The 25577-nt window shown below is 44.9% G+C and overlaps 1 protein-coding gene across 4 annotated transcripts in view; it reads left to right on the top strand.

Moving 5' to 3' along the window:
• Window positions 1-25577, top strand: part of PPP6R1 (protein phosphatase 6 regulatory subunit 1) — a 745577-nt gene that overhangs the window by 28248 nt on the left and 691752 nt on the right. For all 4 annotated transcript variants that reach the window (XM_069200760.1, XM_069200759.1, XM_069200761.1 and 1 more), the window contains exon 2: window positions 16648-16880. In XM_069200760.1, coding sequence (XP_069056861.1) covers window positions 16654-16880 — 227 coding nt within the window. In that variant the 5' untranslated portion in view covers window positions 16648-16653. The remainder of the gene's footprint in view (window positions 1-16647; window positions 16881-25577) is intronic.

The following is a 25577-nucleotide window of genomic DNA, read 5'->3' as shown; positions in this document are numbered from 1 at the left end:
TTTGATGGGGCATTCTCATGCCAGGTTGGATTCAGACCCTTATTATGCTGGGTATGAATACGAGGAAGGATTGAAGGGGATGCTGGACCCTTTAGAATACCAGCTAGATAACCCTGATTTGGACTGGGCAGAGGAATTGGGTGAGGCTAGTGGGCTGGATACTTCACCAGATGCTGGCATGCTTTCTCCTAACATGGCAATGGCAGATGGAGCCTCTTATTTCTATGGTGGTCAGTAGGTGGCTGAGGTTCTTGGCCTACAGCTGCCCACTTTAATGGTCAGGACGAATCTCCTTGTGGATTTGCTTCAACCTGGGGCTTTCACCTCGGCGCCCCTCCTCTCCTTCAATGAAGCCCTCACTGATGTCCTTCTGGGTACTGGGTCCAGACCCAGCACAGGAGCTCCTGTGAACAGGACAATTGCTCGTCTCCATCAGCCTGCCCCGAACAACTCTAAATTCCTGTCCCAACACCCCACGCCTGAGAGCCTTGTCATCCAGGTATCCTTGTCATGTGGCGCATTCTATTTGGCTGCCCCAGATAGGGAATCAAAGAGACTAGACTAACTTGGGAAAATTATGTTTTCTTCCTCCAGTCTAACGCTGCGTTCGGTAAACACTGCATGCCTTTTGGGTCGCTTTACCCACTCTTTGTGGGATATGGTTGCCCAAGTTCTGCCACCGATCCCTGAGGAGGCCCGATCTATCGTCTCTCAAGCAGTTGCTGATGGGAGAGATGCGGCTAAGTTAACAATTCGATGTGGACTGGACACAACCGACTCTCTAGGTAGATCGGTTGTGTTGACGGTGGCCTTGAGGCACAACGCCTGGTTGAGGACATCTGGTTTCTCTGGGGATGTCCAACAGACCCTTATGGACATGCCCTTTGATGGCACCCACCTCTTTGGAGACAAGGCAAACTCAACGTTTGAGAGGTTTAAGGAGTCCCGGGCTACGGCTCGGTCCCTTGGCCTTTTCGGTTGCTCCTCTCCTCCAACTGTCTGCCTTTCATGGCCATGGAATTGTCAAGTCCCTTTTCCAGCCACCGGGCCACCCACGCTGCTCAGCCCCTGCGTGGCTGGGGATGCGGAATCCCACAGGTTTGTGGTACAGAGAACCAGAGGTCTGCCCAGCCCACTCCACCCCTGCTGCAGCCTCTAAGCCTTCGTAGTCCATACCCCCTTCAATTACCAGTTGGTAGCAGGATTTGCCATCACCTGTCCCACTAGGAAGCCATCACAACGGACAGGTGGGTGTTGTAGATTGTCCGAAGGGGCTAGTCCCTCGTCTTCGAGATTACTCCACTGGCCATGCCTTCATCCTGTGTGGCCCCTTACCGGAGGATCATCTGGCACTTCTCCGCGAGGAAGTCACAGCTCTCTTGGCCAAGGGGGCCACAAAGAGTGTCCCTACGCCAGAAGTAGGTTGTGTTTGTTATTCCTGCTACTTTCTGGTGCCTAAAAAGGACAAAGGCTTACATCTGATCTTAGACCTTCGTGCTCTCAATCTCTTCCTCAAGAAGAAGTTCAAAATGTTCACTCTGGCTCAGGTCTTGTCTGCCTCGGACCCAGTAGACTGGATGGTGGCATTGAACTTGCAGGACGCTTATTTCCATATTCCTGTCCTGCCTGCCCACAGGTGCTACCTGCGACTTGTGGTAGGTTACAAGCACTTTCAATTTACCGTGCTCCCTTTCGGCCTTACCTGCGCCCCTCAGGTGTTCATGTAAGTGCTGGCTGTGGTTGCAGTTCATCTGCATACGTTAGGGGTTTCAGTATTCCCCCTACCTCGACGACTGGCTGTTGAAGGCGGACACGCCCCAGAAAGTCGTCTCCCACCTTCAGACTCAGGGGTTCACTATAAACATGCCGAAGTCACAACTGACTCCCTCTCAGATGCTGCCTTTTATTGGGGCTGTTCTGGACAATGCAGTTTTGGGACTTCCCTCGTAAAAATCGAGCCCAGGATATTCAGGCTTATGATTCCAATGTTTCAGCCTCTATCCAGGATTTCATTAAGAACGACTCTGAGGCTGCTGGGCCTCATAGCCTGCTGCATCCTGCTAGTGACACATGAGAGATGGCAAACGTGAGTTCTGCAGTGGAACCTGAATTTCCAAAGGGCACAGCATCAGGAGAATCTCTCTGACATGATCCATATTTTGGAGGGGATTGCGAAAGATCTGCAGTGGTAGCTTTTGAATCAGGATTGGGTCAACGGCAGATCCTTCTCCCTTCCCCAACCAGATCGGACAGTAGTGACAGACGCGTCACTCCTGGGATGGGACGTACACATGGGAGAGGTGGAGATCAGAGGCCGCTGGCGGAGTCTGGGCTCCACATCAACCTTCTGGAGCGCTGGGTGATCAGGCCTGCATTGCAAGAATTCCTTCCCTCTCTCAAAGGGAAAGTAGTGCAAGTTTTCACAGACAGCACTACCGCCATGTGGTACTGCAACAAACACGGCAGAGCAGGATCCTGGACCCTTTGTCAAGAGGCTGTCCACCCTGTGGACATAACTGGCACACCAGGGCATTTCCCTGGTGGTTCATCATCTAGTGTGCTCTCTGAACGCCACAGCAGACTAACTCCGCCTTCTATACAGAGTCTATCATGAATGGCATCTCCATCCGTAGGTGGCGCAAGGTCTTTCAACAAATGGGGAGAGCCTTGGTTAGATCTGTTCGCCTCCTCAGAACGTGCAATGCCTGCTGTTTTGCGAGTTGGAGTGTCCAAGGCGGTACTCGCTCCGCAATGCTTTTTGTCTCAAATGTAGCTCAGGCCTCCTTTACACCTTCCCGCCAATACCACTTCTGTCTAGAGTTCTGAAGAAGCTCAAGAATGACCGGGCCCAAGTAATCCTTGTGGCTCCAGACTGGGCACAGAGAGTATGGAATCCAGAGCTATTGAGCATGGCCATCGATCCTCCAGTCAGACTGCCTCTTTGGGGGGGGGGGATCTTCTGTTGCAGCAACAAGGGAGGGTTCTCTATCTGAACATGTCCAATTATCACCTTCATGCGTAGAGATTGAGTGGTGGCAGTTGACGTCTTTTGACCTTCCGCCCAAAGTCTGTGAGGTTAACTTGGCAGCCAGGCATCCCTCCACCAAAATGGTATACACCTGTCGTTGGCATAAATATGTGGCATGGTGTACAAAGTCTCTTGATTCCCTTCTCTGCACCGCTCATCCTATTTTTAGCCCAGCAGGGCTCTGCATTGGGTATTCTTAAAGGTTACTTGTCGGCTATCTCAGCCTTCCTAAGGTTGCCATACCAACCTTCTCTTCTTAAGTCTCCTCTTGTGGGTAGATTCCTTAAGGGTCGTTCCCATTTGTTTCCTCCCACTCCATTTATCATGCCTCAGTGGGACCTCAATCTTGTTCTTACATATCTGATGTCTACTCCCTTTGAGCTGATACACAACTGTCCTTTACGGCTCCTCACTCTTGTTGCCTTCACCTCTACTCGCAGGGTGAGTGAGCTTCAGGCTTTTTTTTCTTTTTTCTTCTATACTCCCACTCTTGTCTGTTTTTTCCTGACAAGTTTGTGCTCCATACGTGGGCCTCCTTCCTTTCCAAAGTTGTCGCATCCTTTCATGTCGGCCAATCTATCACTTTGCCTACTTTTCACACACCCCACATCCTTCTCATGAAAAAGAGAGAATCCACCGTCTGGATCAAAAAAGAGTGTTTGCGTTCTACCTCAATTGTACCAAAGATTTCCGGGTAGATGATCAACCCTTTGGATATGTGGGTGCGAAGAAAGGGAAGGCAATGCAGAAGTGTACCATCTCGCGCTGGGTGTTTCTTTGCATCAAAATGTGCTACGCTTTGTCTAAGAAGTAACCCCCTGAGGGTTTTCATGCTCACTCCACAAGAGCAACTGCTGCTACCTCAGCGTTGGCGCACGAGTTCTTGGCTTGGATATCTGTCAGGCAGCAACGTGGGCATCTCTGCACACGTTTTCAAAGCATTACTTTCTGGACAGTTAGGTCTGCAGAGATGGCTACTTTGGTTGTTCGGTCCTGCAGGATTTTCTAGTATGATCTTGATTCGCAGCCCACCACCGAGGATGGTATTGCTTGGATATCTGTTCTAAGGTGAGGCATCTGCAACCAGTAGTCTGTATCAGGTGAACAAGTTGCTTACCTTTAGTAATGATTTATCTGGTGGAGAAATATTCTAGTTGCAGGTTTCTTACCGACCCACCTATCTGCATGCCCACGCCGAAGATCTAGAAAATTGCTCCCAGCGAAATAACATAGGGATCAAAGGTATTCCATCTGGGTCTGAAGGAGCTGATATAACTCAGTTTGTTGCAGAACTGTTGAGATCAGTTTTTGGAGGAGACTGGCAAATTAGACATTAAAATAGAGCACATAGAATGCACCCCAATGGACCAGACACGCCCCACCTGCGAACAATCTGGTGTGCTTTCACGATTTTCAACTGAAGGAATGCATCACCTGGACAGGCTGAGACAGGCACCCGCAACAACTCAATGGAATTAAACCCATTAGGCCTTGCACCAACCATGTTATCGGTACCACTTGATTTATTGTTTTTTTGTGAGTTACTACTTCACTCCCAAGTTACCTTGATGTAAATGTAATTTTTTTCATAATTTTGAATATTGTGATTTTTATTAATAAAAATTACAATCACAGTAAGTGCGATTATATAAATAGATATAATGGTTATAGTAAGTACATCAAGTAAAATTTATATTTTTGTTTTATAAATTAATTTATTTTTCCAGTGCTGGTGATGAATGACCGTGCAGCTTCATGAAGAATACTGAAACCGGCACATCCTATTCTTCTGATCCCCCATTGTATAATTCGTTCATAGTCAAATGTCCAACATGGAGTGACACTGACAATCCCGCAGGACTGTTAATCATGGAAAACTTTGTTAGAGGCAGCTCAAGTAAGGAATCACCTTCCACTGTTGGACATTGTGAGAAATGTGAAAGTAAAACGGTTCCCCTGTTATTTTACCACAGAAAGTGTAGGAGCCTCTATAATAGGAAGAGAGATTTACTGAGTATTAAGCGAAAAGCTGAAGCAAGTGTTAGTGATGATGCTGGAACAAGTGAGTGCACGAGTAAACGCTTAAACAGAAGAACAGCATTAAAGTCAAATGTGTATGCTGAAGAATGTATGTTTTGTGGAAAGATAAAATGCTACAAGGGAACATCAATGCGTTCAAAACTAATCAAGGCCACAGAGCTTAGCGTTGACAAAATACTTCAAGGGTGTGCCACCATTAATTGTGATTCAAAGATCTTATCAGTTTGTAATAGGGACATAGTGGCTGCAGAAGCCATTTATCATGCATCTTGTTATGGGAACTATACATCTAGCATTCAAACCGATGATCACTACAAAAATATCAGAGATGAATCCTGTGGTGAACTATTTCAATACATTAGAATTGTGAATTTTCCTAACAAAGAGGTAATACGTATGATGACTCTTACTGAAAGGCTTGAAACCCTCTTGACACGCAGAGGAATATAGGGAATAGACAAATCAACCAAGAAGCATATTAGAAAAAAATTGGACTCAGAATTTAGTGGCAGCCTCCACGCATTTCTCAGACATATAAGGAAAATATTAGCCCAACCTGATTGTGTCATGCTACGGGACGTTGTAAGAGAAAAACAGAATTTGAAAAAAGAATGATCCGTTTTAAAGGTTAAGGCAACAGACATGAACAAGATCATTGATCAGACATCATCGCACGTAAGAACAGTAATTAAAACAAAATTGACATCAACACCATGGCCATAACAAGTGTTTACAGGCTTTACAGTGCGCGATTACCTCAAACAGTTCCTATTAGGATGCCTGACTGGAGATCCAGCAAACTCAAAGCCGTCTAAAAAGGTCTTCTTACTTAAGCAATCATTCAGTCAGGACATTATATATGCAGTCACAAATGGCCAGCAGAAACCCTCTCCCCCAAGCAATTGTTTCTTCCATACGTTGTAAAAATGCTGACGGGGATTGTTGGAATCATTCTTACTCTAAACAGACTTGGTCATGGGATTTCATACTCACAACTGGAAGAAAATGATATCAGCTTGTGTCTTCAGAAACTTGCTGCTACTTTTAAATGAGCGATTTGTTCTTCCAGCTGACATTGAGCCTCATGTCTTCACTAACTTAGCATTAGCATGGAATAACATTGATAGGCTGGAAGAGACTCTTACTGGTAAGGGGGCAACTCATCAAGTCAACGGTATAACTGTGCAGCCCAAGTTGTTTGAATCACAACATTTTAAGTTCCTCTCCCAAGCATTGAGAAACAAATGTAAAAACATTAACCACCATAAATACTGAAGAATTGCTCATCTATGTTTCTGGTGAAGAAGTTGGGCCTCAGCCATTGATGACCAGTACCAAAGTCCTGCCCAATTGAAGCTTGAACAAAAAAATAACATAATCTGGGCTGTTACAAGACAAGAAGTGAGACTTGCACAGAAAATACCAAGTTGGACAGGATTTAACATCCGTACTAGAGGCCTAGTTAGTTTATCAAAGGATTCCATTGGCTACGTGCCCATTATTGATGCCCCTGCAACTGAGTTGACAATGGTTTCTGAAATTTTGAAACAATTAGAGCTGACAAGGGAATTGCTGCATTTGGCATAAATTGTAGTGGTCATGGATGACCTGCAACTGAGATCTTGTGAAAGGCTAAAGCAATATACAGCACAATGATTCTTCGAATGAGCACCTTTCTGATGGATACAACTACCTGTGGATTCCTCACCTCATGAATACTCCCATGGCGCCAGCATTCGACGGAAATCTTCTTACTAGTCTCTGCACGTCGACGAGGACGTCACTGTCTCGCACGCGACGCCGTCTGACGTCATACAGGCAATAAGAGGTCCTCGACGACGTGCAGACGTCAGTTCCCTTTTTTTTCCGTGCATTCGAAACGGTTATCTTCGAGGGAGCAACTGTTACTCTTGCGGTTACAGTGTATATCTTGCTGCGTACTCTTTCTCTGTGGAAATAATGTCGCAGAGAAAGTCTGGATTTAAGCCTTGTCGTGAGTGTGGAGGCAAGATGTCGGTGACGGATCCTCATTCCGATTGCCTTTGGTGTTTGAGCTCCGACCATGACGTCTCGACTTGTGATTCATGTCAGCACATGAATCCGAAGGCCCTTAAAGAACGCGAGGCGAAGCTGTTTATGGCCAAGTCAAAGGAGAAGCATCACAAGAAAAAGTCTTCTCCAAGACATCGGCGTCATCGAGACTCCCGGCGCCATAGAGAATCTCGGCGTCATTCAAGGGAGGCTCGTTCCAGGTCTCCGGATCGGCGCCGGAGAACATGGGAGGTCAGCCCCACGGTGACGCCGCATCCTTCGACGCCGTTGCTCTCTCCGGCGTCTCCAACTTCGCCTGGACAGGCGTCGGTGATTGAGGTATTGGAGCCTCAAGTGTTTTCTCCGGCGCAGACGCCGAGGCCGGCGTCTGGGTCGCCTCCGAGTCAGGCACCCCAGTATCCGGCTTTTCCCACCCCTGGAGCCGATAGTTCCGCATTCTTGAATGCGATGTATGCCATCTTCCAACAGATGGCTCCAGGGGGTGCTCCGGCTGGGCCTTTGGCCTTTTCTTTGGGTGATCCTGCGCCTCTTCGGCCGGCACCCTTTATGCCCTTTCTCCCGTTTGGGAACGTGGGCTCGGCGCCGGTGGCCGCTCCGGTGGCTTCGGAGGGATTGGCCCCAGGGATTTCCATCCCGTCGACGTCGAGATTTCGGCCTGTGACTCCGGTGGGTCCATCCGTTTCAACTGCTCTTCAGTCGGCGCCGAAGTTACCTGTGGCGCCGGATGCGGCGTCGGTGGCTTCGGAAGATCGGCGCCGATCTCCGACTTCGGCGGAGGTATTGTCGACTCCGCGGATTGAGCAACGACTGCATTCAAGGAGGCGTGCTCTCTGGGTACTAGAGGAGCAGGAGTACCAACGAGCCCTAGAGGAAGGAGAGCTAGAGGACTCGGGTGATGGGCTGCGTGGACTGGAGTCGGCCAGTGGGCTGGACACTTCCCCTGAGTGGGACCTTTCGTCCCCGGGGGAATATACCGAGGAAGCTGCTTCCTTTCATACAGTGGTACGGAAGGCAGCTAGTTTTTTGGACCTGCCTTTGCCGGTGGTGGAGGCGAAACAAAACCTTTTGACAGAGGTGTTGCATCCGGCCTCAGCCGCGGCGGAGCCTCTATTACCTTTTAATGACGCTCTGCTGGATCCGGTTTTAGAGGTGTGGAAGAAGCCGGCATCTTCCCCAGCAGTTCACAGAGCCGTGGCCAGGAGGTATCGGACGGCTCCAACTGATCCTGGTTTCCTATCTAGGCACCCTACGCCGGAGAGCTTGGTTGTGCAGGCCTCCTGTTCGTCCAAGTCAGCGCCTGGTTCTTTTCCGACGGTGCCGGGGGACAGAGATTCAAAAAAGCTGGAGGCGCAGTCGAAGAAGATTTTTTCGTCCTGCAGTCTGGCTTTAAAAGCCACCAATGCAACCTGTATCCTGGGGAGGTATATTCATGCTCTGATGGATGACATCTCCTCTTCGTTTACAGAGCTTCCCCAGGGTCTTTTGGATCTTGTCTCTGATGCCCAGGCTGCTGCGACCCAAATTATCCAGACGGGACTGGATACCACAGACTCGGTAGCCAGAGCAATGGGCACAACTGTGGTGGAAAGGAGACAGGCCTGGCTCCGTAACTCGGGCTTTTCGGCAGATGTACAGTCCACATTGTTGGATCTCCCGTTTGATGGGGACAAACTGTTTGGGGCTAAGGCTGATTCGGCCTTGGAACGGTTTAAGGAGAGCAGGGCCACGGCTAAGTCGCTGGGACTCCAAGCTCCTTCTTCCACGGCCTCTTCCAGATTCTTCAGGAGGTTTCGTGGATTTGGGCGTGGCTCTTCCTCCTCTTCCTTTCGGGGAAGATATCAGCAACCTGCCTCTTCCCATCCCTATAGATCTTTTAGGGGGAGGGGTAGGGTCCGCACCAGGGGAGCTTCTCAGCAGCACTCTGCCTCTTCCTCATCCTCTGGCGGGGTGCAGCAGGGGAAGCAGCCTTAGGCTTCCACCATTTCCCACTCACTCCTCTCCTGTAGGGGGAAGATTACAGCATTTTCTCACCAAATGGGAGACTGTTACGTCGGACACTTGGGTTCTCAGTGTTGTGGGAAAAGGCTACACCCTTCCCTTTCGGGAGTTTCCGCCCCTCATCCCGCCCCGCCCTTCGTATTGTTCACAAGAACACCTCCTGTTGCTAGAACAGGAGGTAGAAGTCCTCCTTTTAAAGGGCGCGGTGGAGTTGGTCCCGGAGCAGGAAAGGGGTCGAGGAGTTTACTCAAGGTATTTCCTGATTCCCAAGAAGGATGGTCGTTTGAGACCAATTCTGGACCTGAGGATCTTGAATTGGTTCCTCAAGCAGGAAAAGTTCAAGATGCTGACCCTAGCACAGGTGCTTTTGCCGTTGAACATGGAAGACTGGATGGTGTCTGTCGACTTGCAGGATGCTTACTTTCATATCCCGATACTCAAGTCACACAGGAAGTATCTCCGGTTTGTGGTGGGATCGCAACACTACCAGTTTGCGGTCCTTCCGTTTGGTCTTACTTCAGCACCTCGAGTCTTCATGAAGGTGATGTCGGTGGTTGCGGCAGAGCTCAGAAGGAAGGGGATAGCAGTATTCCCTTACTTGGACGATTGGTTAATCAAAGCCAAGTCCCCGGAGCTTGTGTTGCGCCATCTGCAGTCAACAACCCAGTTGTTGTTCGACCTGGGCTTTTCGGTGAACGAGCCCAAATCTCACCTAGAGCCCTCTCAGCGCCTCCTGTTCATAGGGGCAGTACTGGATACAACATTGGGTCGGGCCTTTCCTCCGCCTCAGCGGATTCAAGATATTCAGGATTTGGTTCCAATGTTTCGAAATGGAGCGGTAGTTCCAGTCCTCAAGGTACTTCGTCTGCTCGGTCTTTTTGCCTCCTGCATTCTGTTGGTCACGCATGCTCGCTGGCACATGAGGGCTCTTCAGTGGTGCCTCCGAAGGCAGTGGTCTCAACACAGAGGGGATCTAGAGGGTACTGTCAAGATCTCCAGAGATGCTGCTGTGGATTTGAAGTGGTGGATTGCAAGCAACAATCTTTCACAAGGAAAGCCGTTCCAGCAGTCGCCACCAGTGGCCACAGTCATAACGGATGCTTCCACTCTAGGGTGGGGAGCTCATCTGGGGGATCTGGAGATCAAAGGTCTTTGGTCTCCAGAGGAACAGATTTTTCACATCAATCTGTTAGAGTTACGGGCTGTACGTCTGGCTCTCAAGGCCTTCCTCCCTTCCCTTCGTGGTCAGTCGGTACAGGTCCTAACGGACAATACTACCACGATGTGGTACATAAACAAGCAGGGAGGAGTGGGGTCGTACCTTCTCTGCAGAGAAGCTCTTCGACTATGGTCCTGGGCAAAGGACCATCGGATTTGCTTGATAGCAAACCATCTGGCCGGAGTTTTGAACGTGCGTGTGGACAGTCTCAGTCGCCACTTCTCGGCAGACCACGAGTGGCGTCTCCATCCAGATCAAGTCCGTTTAATCTTCCAGAAGTGGGGGTTTCCTCGGGTAGATCTGTTCGCCACTCGAGAGAACGCGCATTGTCCGTTGTTCTGCAGCCTTCAGTATCCGATGCAGGAAGCGTTGGGGGACGCGTTTCAAATGACCTGGTGCGGCCAGTTGCTTTACGCGTTTCCTCCCATACCCTTGATTCCTCGAGTATTGAGGAAGATTCGCCAAGACCGGGCTCTAGTAATCTTAATAGCTCCGGATTGGCCAAGGAGGGTGTGGTACTCCGACCTTCTCCAACTCTCAACGTGCCCGCCGCTCCGTCTCCCTTTCAGGGCAGATCTCCTCTCACAGTCGCAGGGGCAGGTTCTACACCCCAACCTCCAGAGTCTGCACCTACATGCCTGGAGATTGAACGGGGCAACCTGAGTTCCTTCTCTCTCCCGCCTGAGGTAGTGGATGTTATATTAGCGGCCAGGCGACACTCCACTAAATCTATCTACGCTAATAGGTGGTCTAAATTTGTTGCGTGGTGTGGAGAGAGGCAGATTGATCCCTTACATGCTCATCTATCGGACGTTTTGTCTTTTGCTCTATCTCTGGCGCAAAAAGGTTGTGCAGTGGCTACCATTAAAGGTTATTTATCGGCCTTGTCAGCCTTCATATGTCTTCCAGACCAACCATCTTTATTTAAATCCCCTATTGTTATCAGATTCTTGAAAGGTCTTCTAAATCAATATCCTCCAAAGCCATTCGTTATGCCGCAATGGGATTTGTCTTTAGTCCTGACTTTCCTTATGGGGTCCCCTTTTGAACCTATGCATTCTTGCCCCTTGAGGTATTTGGTTTTAAAAACAGTCTTCCTGATAGCTATAACATCAGCAAGGAGAGTGAGTGAGTTGCAGGCCTTATCAGTAAAACCCCCTTATACAACTTTTTATGGGGATAAGGTGGTGTTGAGGACCAAGGCTGCTTTCCTCCCGAAGGTTGTTTCACCCTTCCATTTGGCTCAGGCAATTACTTTGTCCACGTTCTATCCTCCGCCTCATCCTTCCAAAGAGGAAGAAAGACTGCACCGTCTGGACCCAAAGAGAGCGTTGAGCTTCTTTATCGATAGAACAAGGGATTTCAGGCTGGAGGATCAGCTGTTTATTGGATACGTGGGCAAGAGGAGAGGAAAGGCAGTCCACAAGAGAACACTATCCAGGTGGGTTGTTCTTTGCATTAAAATCTGTTACTCTTTGGCAAAGAAGGATCCTCCTGAGGGCATTAGAGCTCATTCCACCAGAGCTAAGTCGGCCACTTCGGCCTTAGCCAGAGGTGTTCCTGTGGTCGACATCTGCAAGGCCGCAACTTGGTCGTCCCTTCACACTTTTGCAAAACATTACTGTTTAGATTCTGAGGTTAGAAGGGACGGCCATTTTGCACGGTCAGTGCTGCAGGATTTCTTGGTTTGACCATTTAGGCACCCACCGCCGGGCGTGGTACTGCTTTGGGACTCTATTCATGAGGTGAGGAATCCACAGGTAGTTGTATCCATCAGAAGAACGAGTTACTTACCTTCGGTAACGACTTTTCTGGTGGATACATTAGCTACCTGTGGATTCCTCACGGTCCCACCCGCCTCCCCGTTGCCTTTATGGTCTTGCCAAGTAATCCTTGAGTGCGCTCCTCTTGGTCTTTGAGGGTGCAATAGATGTATATATAATATATTTATATATATATATATGTGTATATACTTGGTGTGTGTATATTTTAAAAGAGAGAGTTATATATATATATATATATATGTGTACATAAAAAGATTTACAGTTATTCATACAATGTGGTGTATTTTACAATATAATGGATGTTGCCTTGCTCTTTCATTGCATTGCCTGGTTGTTCTCATGCACGTAAAAAATGATTGGTACTGACGTCTGCACGTCGTCGAGGACCTCTTATTGCCTGTATGACGTCAGACGGCGTCGCGTGCGAGACAGTGACGTCCTCGTCGACGTGCAAAGACTAGTAAGAAGATTTCCGTCTAATGCTGGCGCCATGGGAGTATTCATGAGGTGAGGAATCCACAGGTAGCTAATGTATCCACCAGAAAAGTCGTTACCGAAGGTAAGTAACTCGTTCTTCACACCCTTTGCAATGTCATGTCTATTTTTGGAAAAGGCTTTCACAATGCTGGCCTTCTCAACCTTTTGCATTTAAGCAGGTATGATAATAGAAGGATCATTATCATCAGTTCTAGAAGGTCATATGTACAGTCATGCAGTTGGAGTACACAAGTGCGTGTATGAAGCTGTTGAGACTGGTTGCTCTGTTTTATGCTGTGGTGGGAAAAAAAATGCAAATGACGATGAGAGCAATGGATCAAGAGGCTGGCCGAACGTCCCTATAAGTATATTATATTTTATATTATATTATATTACATTTATAAAAATCTATATTTCATTCTAGTATAATCGAAAGGTCCTGACAAATGGCAAACCTAAACAAGCATTGGCAGAGGAAGCAGATACAGCCTTTGCCAGTGGTTTTAGAGAGGCTGTACAGCATCATCTACACGGTGCAACACAGCTAAAAAGGAACATTTTAAAAGTCTATGGCACGGTTTTCTAAATGATCCAGGCAATGTTTTTAATTGAATCAACACCAGTTGGATCACTAAATAAAATACAATCTGACATTTTTCTTAAGTGGGTTCCAGAAGTAAGAAGGGGGCAGAAGCAACATGGAGGGCGTAGGTGGGGGTGAAGTAACAAGGAAGGTGTGGATGTGTTAGGGGAGGAGAAGAAGCAGGATGGAAGGTGCAGGTGGTGGGGGGAGCAAACCGAGAGAGTGCAACATGGGCTGTGGGGGAAGCTAAGCAAACTCGCTTTGGTATGCAAGTTTCATTTTGCAGGAAACATTAGTACACCAAAAATGATGAAATTGCGAGAGGAAAGCACAGTGCTACTATGCCATGACGGTCTGACATTTCAGCTGGTTCCACATCTGTCCAGGAGTTTTTCTTTTGTCAGTGGATAAAAGTTAGACAAAGATTGATCAGCATTTTCATGCAAAATTCCTTCCTTACGCTTCTTCGTGAAATTCAAGCACTGAAAGGAAGAGGCCTTCTAAATCCCATTTCGGTGGGTAACCTTGGTGACAATAAGCCATCTCAGTGATTTGAAGTTCATTTAGACCGTGAAAGTGGTCCAAAATAAACATGAGTTGGTAACTCCCTAACATCTAGTAAATGCAGTGTATTTTGCTATCTATCTTCCCCAATTTTGGCCTCTGGGTAATAGATGAAAACTAATTAAACCCTCAAATGACTCCTTTGCTATGGTGTGTTGTCTCGTACTGGGACGGCGCCTGTACTTCAAGAGCTTCACCAAGAGTTTCACTCATGCCATTCTTCAGTCTATCAAATGCCTCTTGACACTCCACAATCCAAATAACCTGTTTGCCCTGCTTCTGGTACGTCAAAGCAGTTGGTGGAGCATCTATGCGCAGTTCTCTGTGAACTGGTTCTAGAACCGACTTAGTCACGGAGAGACTTGTGAGGCAGGCAGCATTGACTGCAGTACTGGCTATCTGCTGTACAAAGACACGCCTTCAATACATGTCTTTGGGCAGAAAAGTCCATTAAAGGTCCTCCTTTTCTGTCGATAATTCACTTCTGATGTAAACCAGTAATTTCAAATATTGCAATAGAAACAGAAATCGAGATATAGAAATTGCCCGGGGGGGGGGTGTGTGTGTGTGTGTGTGTGGGTGTGGGGGGGGGGGGGGGGGGGTGTGTGTGTGTGTGTGTGTGTGTGTGTGTGTGTGTGTGTGTGTGTGTGTGTGTGTGTGTGTGTGTGTGTGTGTGTGTGTGTGTGTAAAAAATATATCGCGCTGTGGAGGATCTGCAACCCAAAAAGATAATATCTATTTAGCTTACACACATGAAAGTGGTGGCTGCCATTTTAGTCTTCGAAAAAGGGGGGGAAAAAACCATAGGTAGAGCAGCCACCCACTCTGTGCATAAATTAACTTCCAGCCAGTGCAGTGGGCAGTGCAGTTGTGCTGCTGCATACTGTAATTCAAAATTAGGGGCGCTCATGTCCCCTCTAGAAGTGGGCGCTGTGCTATGGCCAATTGTTTCAGTGAAGAGAACAGTCAAGTTTAGGGATGAAACATGATCCTAATCATCCCATGCAAATTATATGCACTGCGATAATAGATACTGAAGGATGAATTCCATGGGGTTTTTAAAAATGTTTTGAAATTGGTTGGTTTTGTGCTAAATATAAAAGTGAAGCACCGTGTATGCCACAAGGTGTGCATGGTCTGCCTGGTTCCCATCTATAACGCAGAGCATTTAACCTAGAGTTTAGTTGCATGTATTGCTCTTGGGTTAGGAATCTAATTGTTATACTTGACTTGAACTACTCTTCAACACTAGAATATACTTCCACTCTCTGAATCTAGCTACCCCTCATTTACTGTATTGTTGCCTTTATGCATAATATGTATGTAGCATGTGCAATAGTGTGACCTTAGCTAAACATTTAGCACAGCGCTGTTTAATACAATTGATATGTTTGAGTGGCTAGATCCAGTGGTACTCTATTAAAAGACCTACAGCTGCTTTCAGTTGTGTGTAGATGTATACAACCTCCTGTAGTGCATGTGGTGGGATTACCAGTATTCACTTAACAAAAATGAGAGAGTCATCTTGTTTGCAAGGAACATAACTCCATTTTGGATTTATTGAGTGCTAACACCAGAGTGCTGGGCTCTTGCACTCATGACCCTTTATTGCTTTTGTTACACCTGAAGGTGTTAAAAAAATTAGGTATGTGTCCTGTGGCATAGTGTGATTGGTGCTCATGTATATAGCGTTATTGGGTGGCTTGCATTATGTTCTCGTGATATTATTTTGTATGGATCCGCCAAGGATGAGCATGCTAACACCTAGTCCTGGGATGTTGCTTGTTCTGCAAACGAGTGGGTTAACTATTCGGCTGAAAAAATGCTAAATTATGTTAGACCGGTTTCTTTCTCACTACTTTGCATTTCTCGGTCTTGCTCTGGATCTGATGAACAAAGCTAAGCACTCCAGTGTCCAAAGTAATAATTGGCCCTGATGTAGGCTTCCACTTACAACACTTTAGTGCTGACAGTAAGGTTGCTTGGTTGGCTGTTCTGGAGGCTGATGCACTAATTTGCCTTCTACTTGGCACACTGCTACGGTTGGAACGTTTACTTTGTGTTCATTCTAAATTTTTGGAGTACTTGAGGTGCCAAACCTTGCTTGTGACTTCTCAGCCTTTTGATCAGTTGCCACAATAGCGGGAGTGGCTCATTGTATAAATGAACATGGTGCTTACATATTGGTGAAATCTCAAAATGTAAGAGCAAAGGCTATTCAATTCGATACATAAATGATGATTTGGGAATATTTCGTATGTACTTTGTTTCCTGTGAAATTATACTTCTTTGTGACATTGTGATACTCACTTCAACAGGAATGTTGCCAATATCCACTATACTCCCCTGCGCTACTATTCATCACATTACCCTCACAGCCTCTTAAAGCAACACACCCACCATCTTCTACTAATTGCCCCGGCGTATCCCCTTCTCATTGTACTGGAGCGCGTTGTCACCTCAAGTTGCATGTCATGCCAGGAGCATTGTCCAGAAACCTGCCAGGGTGTCATCTGCTAAATTGGAGACCTGCAGAAATGAAATTTCATCTAAACTTTGCAGATAAGACTTATTGTTATTCTAAAAGACGAACAGTTCGCTGTTCATGTAAAAGCGCTAAAACATGCTATGTATGAAGGTTAATATTTAATTTAATTGGTGAACTAGAAATGTCTTCTGTACTGCGAACAATTTAAGAAAAGTCAGACTTAATCGTTTTTGACTGACTTAATTTATGTGCTATTTAATCACACTTTGCTTTTTCGAGTGATCATTTGTTTTTTATTAATCGTATGTTACGCATCTCTTTTGCACTCCTAGCTGAGTGTTTATAGTTCTGGATTATGTTTTATATTGTTTTCAATGCCGTTTATATTTCTCTCCCTGTGCTGGCTGCCTGCAGTGAGCCATGTTCTGGAAGTTTGACCTTCATACAAGTTCACATGTGGACACCTTGTTGGAGCGGGAGGATGTTACCCTGTTTGAGCTACTTGATGAGGAGGATGTGCTGCAGGAGTGCAAAGTGGTAAACCGCAAGCTGGTGGACTTTCTCATCCGGCCGCAGAACATGGAGGCATTGGTCACCTGCATCACTCAAGAGCCGCCTGCTGACATGGATGAGAGAGTTCGCTTCAAGTAAGGAGGACAGGAAATATGTGCATTTTATTGTATTGGATCAGACAATTTGTTGTTACAAGGTGCTTCGATCTGCATCTGCTTCCTGGCAGCACTTTCTGAGTACATGGTTGGAAAGGCTGTTTATTGATTGTAGATTGTCCTATATTTGAAGGATATGCGGTTTGGAGATGTACTCTAAACCTGGTGTGGTCACAATACTGAATATGAAGATGAGTTTTGCAGAGTATGAGAAGCTATGCTTGTGATGATGCTTGCCACTTTTAGGAGTGTTATAGGTCCAGTGAATATAGTATATGGAGTCACCCAAGAGTCAGAAGCTCAACATCTGGAAGCCCCGCTAAGGAACTAGTCAATTCTATATGAAATGGTGGAACCTTTTGTATCCACTGTAAGCATAGTTTCTTGGACTTCAGAAGAGACATAATACTGGCAAACCTAGCACTGTTTGCAGCATTCAGTTCTGCTGTCTAACAGTATCTAGAAGCGCTGACATAATGGCTAAAATTGTAACGAGTGTGAGCTTGCTTCAGACACATTTCACCAATCTCCTTGAAGCCTTAAATGTAGTGAACAAGGACTTTGCTTAGTGTGTGCTCCTCGGGTAAATGTTTTAATCAAATAAGTGCCATTACATATGGAAATTTCAGTATGAATCATGTTTGAAATCTTCCCTTGACCGCCTCCTGCCCTTCCACTGTAACAATTTACTGGAGCAGAAACTCACATCATAGTTGTATCTCGGTCGTAACAGTTGTCCCACACCAGTACTGCACGAAGTTAACTTTGAAATACACGAAAACCAGGAAGGACATGAAAATGAAACTCTGAGCGCATGCTAAACCCTAAGCCTGCACGATTGGTGGTTGTTTGTAAACAATTGTTGTCTCAGCTCTGCGTTCGAGCTGTGTCCACATAGTTTTAGGCTTGCTCATTAAATAGATGCATTTAAAATAACTACTCTGCCTTTTCTTCAAGACCCACTTACTTGATCGCAAACACTTCTTAAGCTGTCTGTGGTAAAAAGTGGTCTCTGTTTTGCCTTAATCATAGTTTTGTATAAACAATGGCTCTAAACTCATCAGTCTGTTATGCCATTTTACTCGCTAGTTAATTCCTGGTGCAACAGCAAGCTGTTGATTGTGTTTATAAGGCAATGTTAGCAACTTCGCCCACACATTTCGAGTCCTCAGTTAGCAACCTGTCTGAATAAAGAACTGTAAAGATCACTTCAAGTTGTTAGTTATAGCCACTCCCCTTCTAATGTTTTCCTGAGCCCCTAGCACATGTGGGCTTGTCTTTTGGACCCCTGCCAATCCTGAAGTCCTCATCACAGTCAGATAGGAATAAGCAGGTGGATGCTGGGAGTGTAGTCATCTTTATGGCACTCAGTGAAATTGGGCAAGCTTTCATTTTCAGCATGTTTTGAGTTTTAGGTCTTGTGGAGGTGATACTCACTTCATATGTATGAGTGAGAGGGGAACCAGTAAAGCTAGTAGTAATGAAGATTACTAGTAAATAATCTGGTGTACCAGTTGTTCTGAGAGACTGCAAATTCCATTAGATTTCAGTAAATGGCAGGTATTTTGTGGGAGGGCAGCAGAAAACATAATTTCGTTCAAAGCTAATACTATCTGAGTGCTTGCACAGCTTTGAATAGTTGGCTTTAAATGCTCGCAAATATCGGGACTAATTCTGTTAATTTTTGGAAACTTGAAATGCTTCTCTGTTTTTGACCACTGCAAACCATGTGTTGACTTGGTGGCAGGATATTCATTTTCCTTCCGAGATGTTTTCAGCAGTGTCTAGTAAGTTGTTCATCTCCTTTTGGGCACACCCATGGTGTTTGCTTGTGCGGACTCCAGTATATAGCTTTGAAAAAATATTACGTAAAACATACAAGCCAACAGACCCAATTTAAGGTGGGAGACTCCAGATTTTGAAGCAAAAGTGACTTTATTTTGGCTGCCTGCCGCCTGAAATTGCCTCGCCCTTAACAGAAGTCAGTAAGGGAAATAGATTCTCCCAAATATATTTTTTAAAATCTCCCACTTTTCTCTTTTAAAATGATGGCATGTATGGTAAAATGTGAAGATGTGTTTTCAAATTATTGTATACATTGCAGAGCTTCTCACAAGCAAAACCAAATCCTCTAGGGCAACACAGATTTATACTCTGAATCTCATATAGTGCATTCGGTCAGATGTGCTGCAGTTTTCAAAGGCTTATAGTGTGCTGTTGGTGTAAGTCCGCAACATCTTATTAAATAACTGCATGTGTGCTCTCTTCCTTCCGAAAATATCAGTTTTCACTATATAGAATTAAAACCAGCATGATGCCTAGTTCTGGGATCTCAAAACTGCGTTTGATAAGGCAATGAAGTATATGGAATTAAATGTTTGTTTCTTTTTGTTTGCTTACCAGAATTGTAAAGCAGCATCTTGGCTTTATTTGGCCTAAAATCGTACTATTTTGATAAGTGGAACAACTGAAATAAAAACCTGTATCGAGGTAGCTGTTTGACCAACACGCTACATCTTCTTAATGAAGGTTACCCCTGCATGCTAAAACATCATAGCAAAATCACCATCAAAGAATTTCATGAATGGGTGTTCACCCCCTAATTAGTTTGCTGGGGAAGGCTGGGCTTGGTGACCAGTAATTGGAGATGGAAAAGGTGACTCGTCTATTTGATCTTTGGTGTTTTTACATTTCAAGCCACTGACCAGTTTTCTTTTCTTTTTGCCTCTTGTAGAATCACGTACTAACCCTCAATTAACTGATTCTGAAATGTCATTTAGATAACTATCATATTTTGTGCATGGAACATCACGCTTTAAATTTTAAATCTCTTAAACTACGGATGCTGACAGTGAAACAGCGTGACAGGATCATGGTTTGGTGCTTTTCATTATTACCTTAGTGTAAAGTTATATCTTCTATTTGGTAAAATGCTTTTGCTCATCTCCGAAGTGGACGGCAGCATCTCATAAACTAGACTGCCTCATGTTGCTGAAGAAGCTTGGTACTGAGGCAAACCTTGAAGGCATTGGTTTCCTCTTTTTCAGGACATGGTAGGCATCAGAGAAGGTCTTGTTCAGCTAAAACATTTTAAGGCTGGTAAAATAAGATCAGAATTGGGCGTTGTCCAAGAATTCCCTATGATATAATTTTGCATTGAAAAGCAGACGTAGCTGGCTGAGAACTTCTCCATTTATGAAGCAACTTTGAAGTTGCTTAGCACCTTGAAGGGCTCATAAGGCAGAGACGTGGGCAAAGGTATGATATATATATATATATATATATATATATATATATATATATATATATACAGGGAGTGCAGAATTATTAGGCAAATGAGTATTTTGACCACATCATCCTCTTTATGCATGTTGTCTTACTCCAAGCTGAATAGGCTCGAAAGCCTACTACCAGTTAAGCATATCAGGGAATGTGCATCTCTGTAATGAGAAGGGGTGTGGTCTAATGACATCAACACTCTATATCAGGTGTGCATAATTATTAGGCAACTTCCTTTCCTTTGGCAAAATGGGTCAAAAGAAGGACTTGACAGGCTCAGAAAAGTCAAAAATAGTGAGATCTTGCAGAGGGATGCAGCACTCTTAAAATTGCAAAGCTTCTGAAGCGTGATCATCGAACAATCAAGCGTTTCATTCAAAATAGTCAACAGGGTCGCAAGAAGCGTGTGGAAAAACCAAGGCGCAAAATAACTGCCCATGAACTGAGAAAAGTCAAGCGTGCAGCTGTCACGATGCCACTTGCCACCAGTTTGGCCATATTTCAGAGCTGCAACATCACTGGAGTGCCCAAAAGCACAAGGTGTGCAATACTCAGAGACATGGCCAAGGTAAGAAAGGCTGAAAGACGACCACCACTGAACAAGACACACAAGCTGAAACATCAAGACTGGGCCAAGAAATATCTCAAGACTGATTTTTCTAAGGTTTTATGGACTGATGAAATGAGAGTGAGTCTTGATGGGCCAGATGGATGGGCCCGTGGCTGGATTGGTAAAGGGCAGAGAGCTCCAGTCCGACTCAGACGCCAGCAAGGTGGAGGTGGAGTACTGGTTTGGGCTGGTATCATCAAAGATGAGCTTGTGGGGCCTTTTCGGGTTGAGGATGGAGTCAAGCTCAACTCCCAGTCCTACTGCCTGTTCCTGGAAGACACCTTCTTCAAGCAGTGGTACAGGAAGAAGTCTGCATCCTTCAAGAAAAACATGATTTTCATGCAGGACAATGCTCCATCACACGCGTCCAAGTACTCCACAGCGTGGCTGGCAAGAAAGGGTATAAAAGAAGGAAATCTAATGACATGGCCTCCTTGTTCACCTGATCTGAACCCCATTGAGAACCTGTGGTCCATCATCAAATGTGAGATTTACAAGGAGGGAAAACAGTACACCTCTCTGAACAGTGTCTGGGAGGCTGTGGTTGCTGCTGCACGCAATGTTGATGGTGAACAGATCAAAACACTGACAGAATCCATGGATGGCAGGCTTTTGAGTGTCCTTGCAAAGAAAGGTGGCTATATTGGTCACTGATTTGTTTTTGTTTTGTTTTTGAATGTCAGAAATGTATATTTGTGAATGTTGAGATGTTATATTGGTTTCACTGGTAATAATAAATAATTGAAATGGGTATATATTTTTTTTTGTTAAGTTGCCTAATAATTATGCACAGTGATAGTCACCTGCACACACAGATATCCCCCTAACATAGCTAAAACTAAAAACAAACTAAAAACTACTTCCAAAAATATTCAGCTTTGATATTAATGAGTTTTTTGGGTTCATTGAGAACATGGTTGTTGTTCAATAATAAAATTAATCCTCAAAAATACAACTTGCCTAATAATTCTGCACTCCCTGTGTGTGTGTGTATATATATATATATATATATATATATATATATATATATATATATATATATATATATATATATATATATATATTATTTTTTTTTGTTGCCTTAAGTAAATAGATCATCGTTCCTACTTCAACAGTGTCTTTGGTATGTTATTACAGACCGATTGTTTTGTGATACAAGTCCTGTGCACATACTGCATCTTGCTATTTTAGGAGTCTAACTACTGTGTTTGTGTTTTCTTTAACCTGACGTTTAGGTGTGTTTTTTTAAGTTTGTGTGGATTAGCTAATGTGATGTCTGAATATCTGGTGGCATAGTTGTGAGAATTCTGAAAACGTGCTGCGTATTTTGTGCTGACGTGGCACTAAGTTGTGTAGATCGGATCATAAAGACTTTGTTTTACCATAATTGTAGTAGTAACAATTTAACTCTGGGCTTTTGAACTAGGGTTTTCTGATAGGTATTCCAAAATGTTACTGTACTCCGTCAGAACTTCATCACCTTTCTCCAGATTTGTAAATCTAGGGTTGCCAAGCACTAGCTCCCCGGATTATCCCTACCATCATAATGCTTCACTTCAAATTCTTGTAGGCATTCTGCCCAGCGAGCTCTGCCATGCCTTAATCTCCCTTCTCCTTAAGAAGCTCAATTTGAACCAAGATGTTATGGTGCACAAGAGCCCTTTTAATTGGACTCTGATGCTAATCTATGTTCAACTGTCAGGCTTACTGAGCAGTTGCCAATTGGGGTTTTGTCTGTTATGGCATGAACATCACTAGGTTGCTTTTAGCTAGGAACTTCTAATTGCCTGAAACCAGACAGACCCTGCTCTACATCTTCATGGCTTCTGGCATGATGATACCATTACATTAGTACTACTTCTCAGTGAATGACCGTGATTTGAAATGGGCTACTGTTTTCCATTTCACATCTACACACTAAGCGGAAAATCATATTCTTTACATCCATAAACATGTCCTGATTTAAAAAGTACCCCGTGTCAGCATTTTTCTGCCAGTTTGTGTTGACACGAAGCTTCTGCAATGACCTCTCAGCAGCCTCAATACCATATCCCACCACACCCTGATCAAGACGCCACTACATCGACATCCAAGGGGTGGCACTCAGATGGATCACCTCCTTCACCGGAATAACCCAAAGGATTCGCCTACCTCCTTTCATCTCCAAATCAAAAGACATCACCTGCAGGGTCCCCCAAGGATCATCCCTCAGCTTCCTGGTTTTTAACGCATATATGACCCCACTAGCCCAAACCGTCGGGTCCCACAGGCTCAATATATCTCCTAAGCAAATAACACTTTACACTTCTTGCTCACTGACGACCCCACCACCGCCAAAACTAACTTCTGCAGATGCATGGCAAGTGTCGCCGACTGGATGAAAGAAAACTGCATGCAGCTGAACCCAGACAAGACTGAAGTTCTGATCTTTGGCAAGAGCAGCAACATATGGAATGACTCCTAGTGGCCTTCAGAACTGGGTCCCATACCCAAAGACTATACCAGAAACCTCAATCATCCATAATCACATATTAACACTGTCTCCTCCGTCTGCTGCTTCACTCTGCACATGTTATGTAAAATCCTCAAGTGGCTATGCCTGCACACGAGATACACCATGACACAGGCCCACATCACCAGTTGACTAGACTACAGCAATAATCCTCAAGTCCTACAAAGACTTCAGACCATACAGAACGCCGCAGCCAGACTCCTCCTCGACCGTCCATAACAATCCCACTTCACACCACACCTCGGCAACACTACTGTCTCCTCGTGGAGAAGAGGTGGTGACCCATGCACCCAAAGCTCTACATAACCAAGGACCCGCCTTCATTAACCACCACCTGAATTTTCACAAACCATCAAGAAAGATACACTCTGCCTCCCTGTCGCTTGCCGACTTTCCACGCATTCACCGAGGCAGAAGTGGAAGACGTGCCTTCTCCTACATAACAGCAGAAACCTGGAACAGCCTCCTCGCGCAACTCTGGACCATCACCTCCCATCCAGTATTCCGTAGAGCCCTCAGGGCCTGGCTATTTGAATGTGTCGCTGAGACCTACAAGCACATTGATGCCCTCGAGTGTGATCAGTCCCGCGTTATACAAACCTTGTTTGATTGATTGAATTGAATGTCTACGCTGGCTCAAATTCTATGCAGCTCAAGCACACACTTCATATCATCATTCCACAAGGTAACACTATTGGAAAACTTGCCTTCTCCCATTTAAGACTTTTGCAGTGGATAGTCCCCTTTTCTGATCCTCAAAGAAAGGCACTAGCCTGGATCTTTAAAATCTTTTAAAACACTATCTTCATTTGTTACCAACTTCTGTTAAAAAATTCCAACCATTCATAAAATGAGTTCTTGCTTCCTATACCCTGACACCATTTGTTAACTCCAATAATCTTAATCTGGCACAAGCTGTCATCGCAAGCATCAATTCTTCTCTTAATTTCATGTGTCATGACACTATAACCGTCGCGCACCCTAAAACTTTGATGACATCATTTGTAGCCACCACAATTTTTTAACATTGTAATGCCTCAAAATGGGCCATTGTGTTGTGCTTTCCAACACTATTTACCTTCACATCGTCAGTAACATACTAACTTCACCATTCAGTTTTACAAATGGCACCTCTTGCCAAATGAGATCTACCAAAATATCTTTCTGAGGGAGTCCAGTTATTATTGTGACAGAACCTAGCACTCATACGTAACCTTCTCCAACGTTCCCTCTTTGCCCAACTTGATACTTTTCAGATTATTTCCCCATCCCTTTTCACTGTGGTGAATCCCTTTTAGTTCCCCCTGGACACAGGAGTCGGCTTAGCCTTTGGCTTGCAGGCTTTTTGCCTCCATCACCTACTGACCTTTTACCCATTTAGCATGCTCTGTTTTATTGTATTATTTCTTTTAGCTTTCTCATTGCTTACATTTTATAAGAAATGTTTTGATTTTTATTACCAGTGCCATTTTGAAAAGGCATATTTAACAGTCACTATCAGTGATACATGCAGGTACTGTCATTATGTCCCTTTCTCACTTAAGATTCCTATTTTGATGAGGGTGTGTTCTTGTGGGAAAGAGTGGCGCTCAAGGCTAAGTGGTAATTGTAAGTATTGGCATAAGTTCTCGCACTGTGCACTCTTAGAGGACCACACCCCTGATCCCCAACTGAATGGTGAAACCAACCAGATAACCAAGAGAAAAAACAATAAGAGGCACTCGTTAAATCATCATGAGTATACTAAACAGTACAATAATATCTGGATATCATATGCTGTGTCTTTTATGATGGTGTGAAATACGCACACTTAAAACAAGAAGCAAAGCAATCTTCAATCTGAGTCCAGAAACTTTTTGAGTTATAGTTTTTAATGGCCAAAATCCATCCAGAAAGATCAGTATCCAAGTTCAGTATCCAAATTTACACCATTTTGTTTAATTCAGCTGCAAATGTCTTGAGAAATGTTCCAATCCTGAAGCTACAGCCAACACGTGTTTTGTCTGGGGGGTACCCCATCGACTTCGTCAGGGCTGAAATTTACCAAAGATAAGCCTTATAACCAAATTAGAACAGCCTGCAATTACTGAGAAAATAGTAAACCCTTCACCATAACAAATGCGTGGGATGGATAGCTGTGAATATGATAGGAGACAGAAGTTGTAAAACAAAACACTCCATAGTGAAAAAACCCATGAAGGTAACATCAGATGTGGTTATAAGCTGTGTAGTTCCCAAGAGAAACCAACTAGAGTGGATTAAATCATGAATCAAG

The sequence above is a fragment of the Pleurodeles waltl genome, chromosome 7 (genome assembly GCF_031143425.1).
Source record: "Pleurodeles waltl isolate 20211129_DDA chromosome 7, aPleWal1.hap1.20221129, whole genome shotgun sequence".
NCBI lineage: Eukaryota > Metazoa > Chordata > Amphibia > Caudata > Salamandridae > Pleurodeles > Pleurodeles waltl.
Note: the sequence above shows the minus strand (reverse complement) of the source record. Positions and strands in the feature narration are given on the sequence as shown.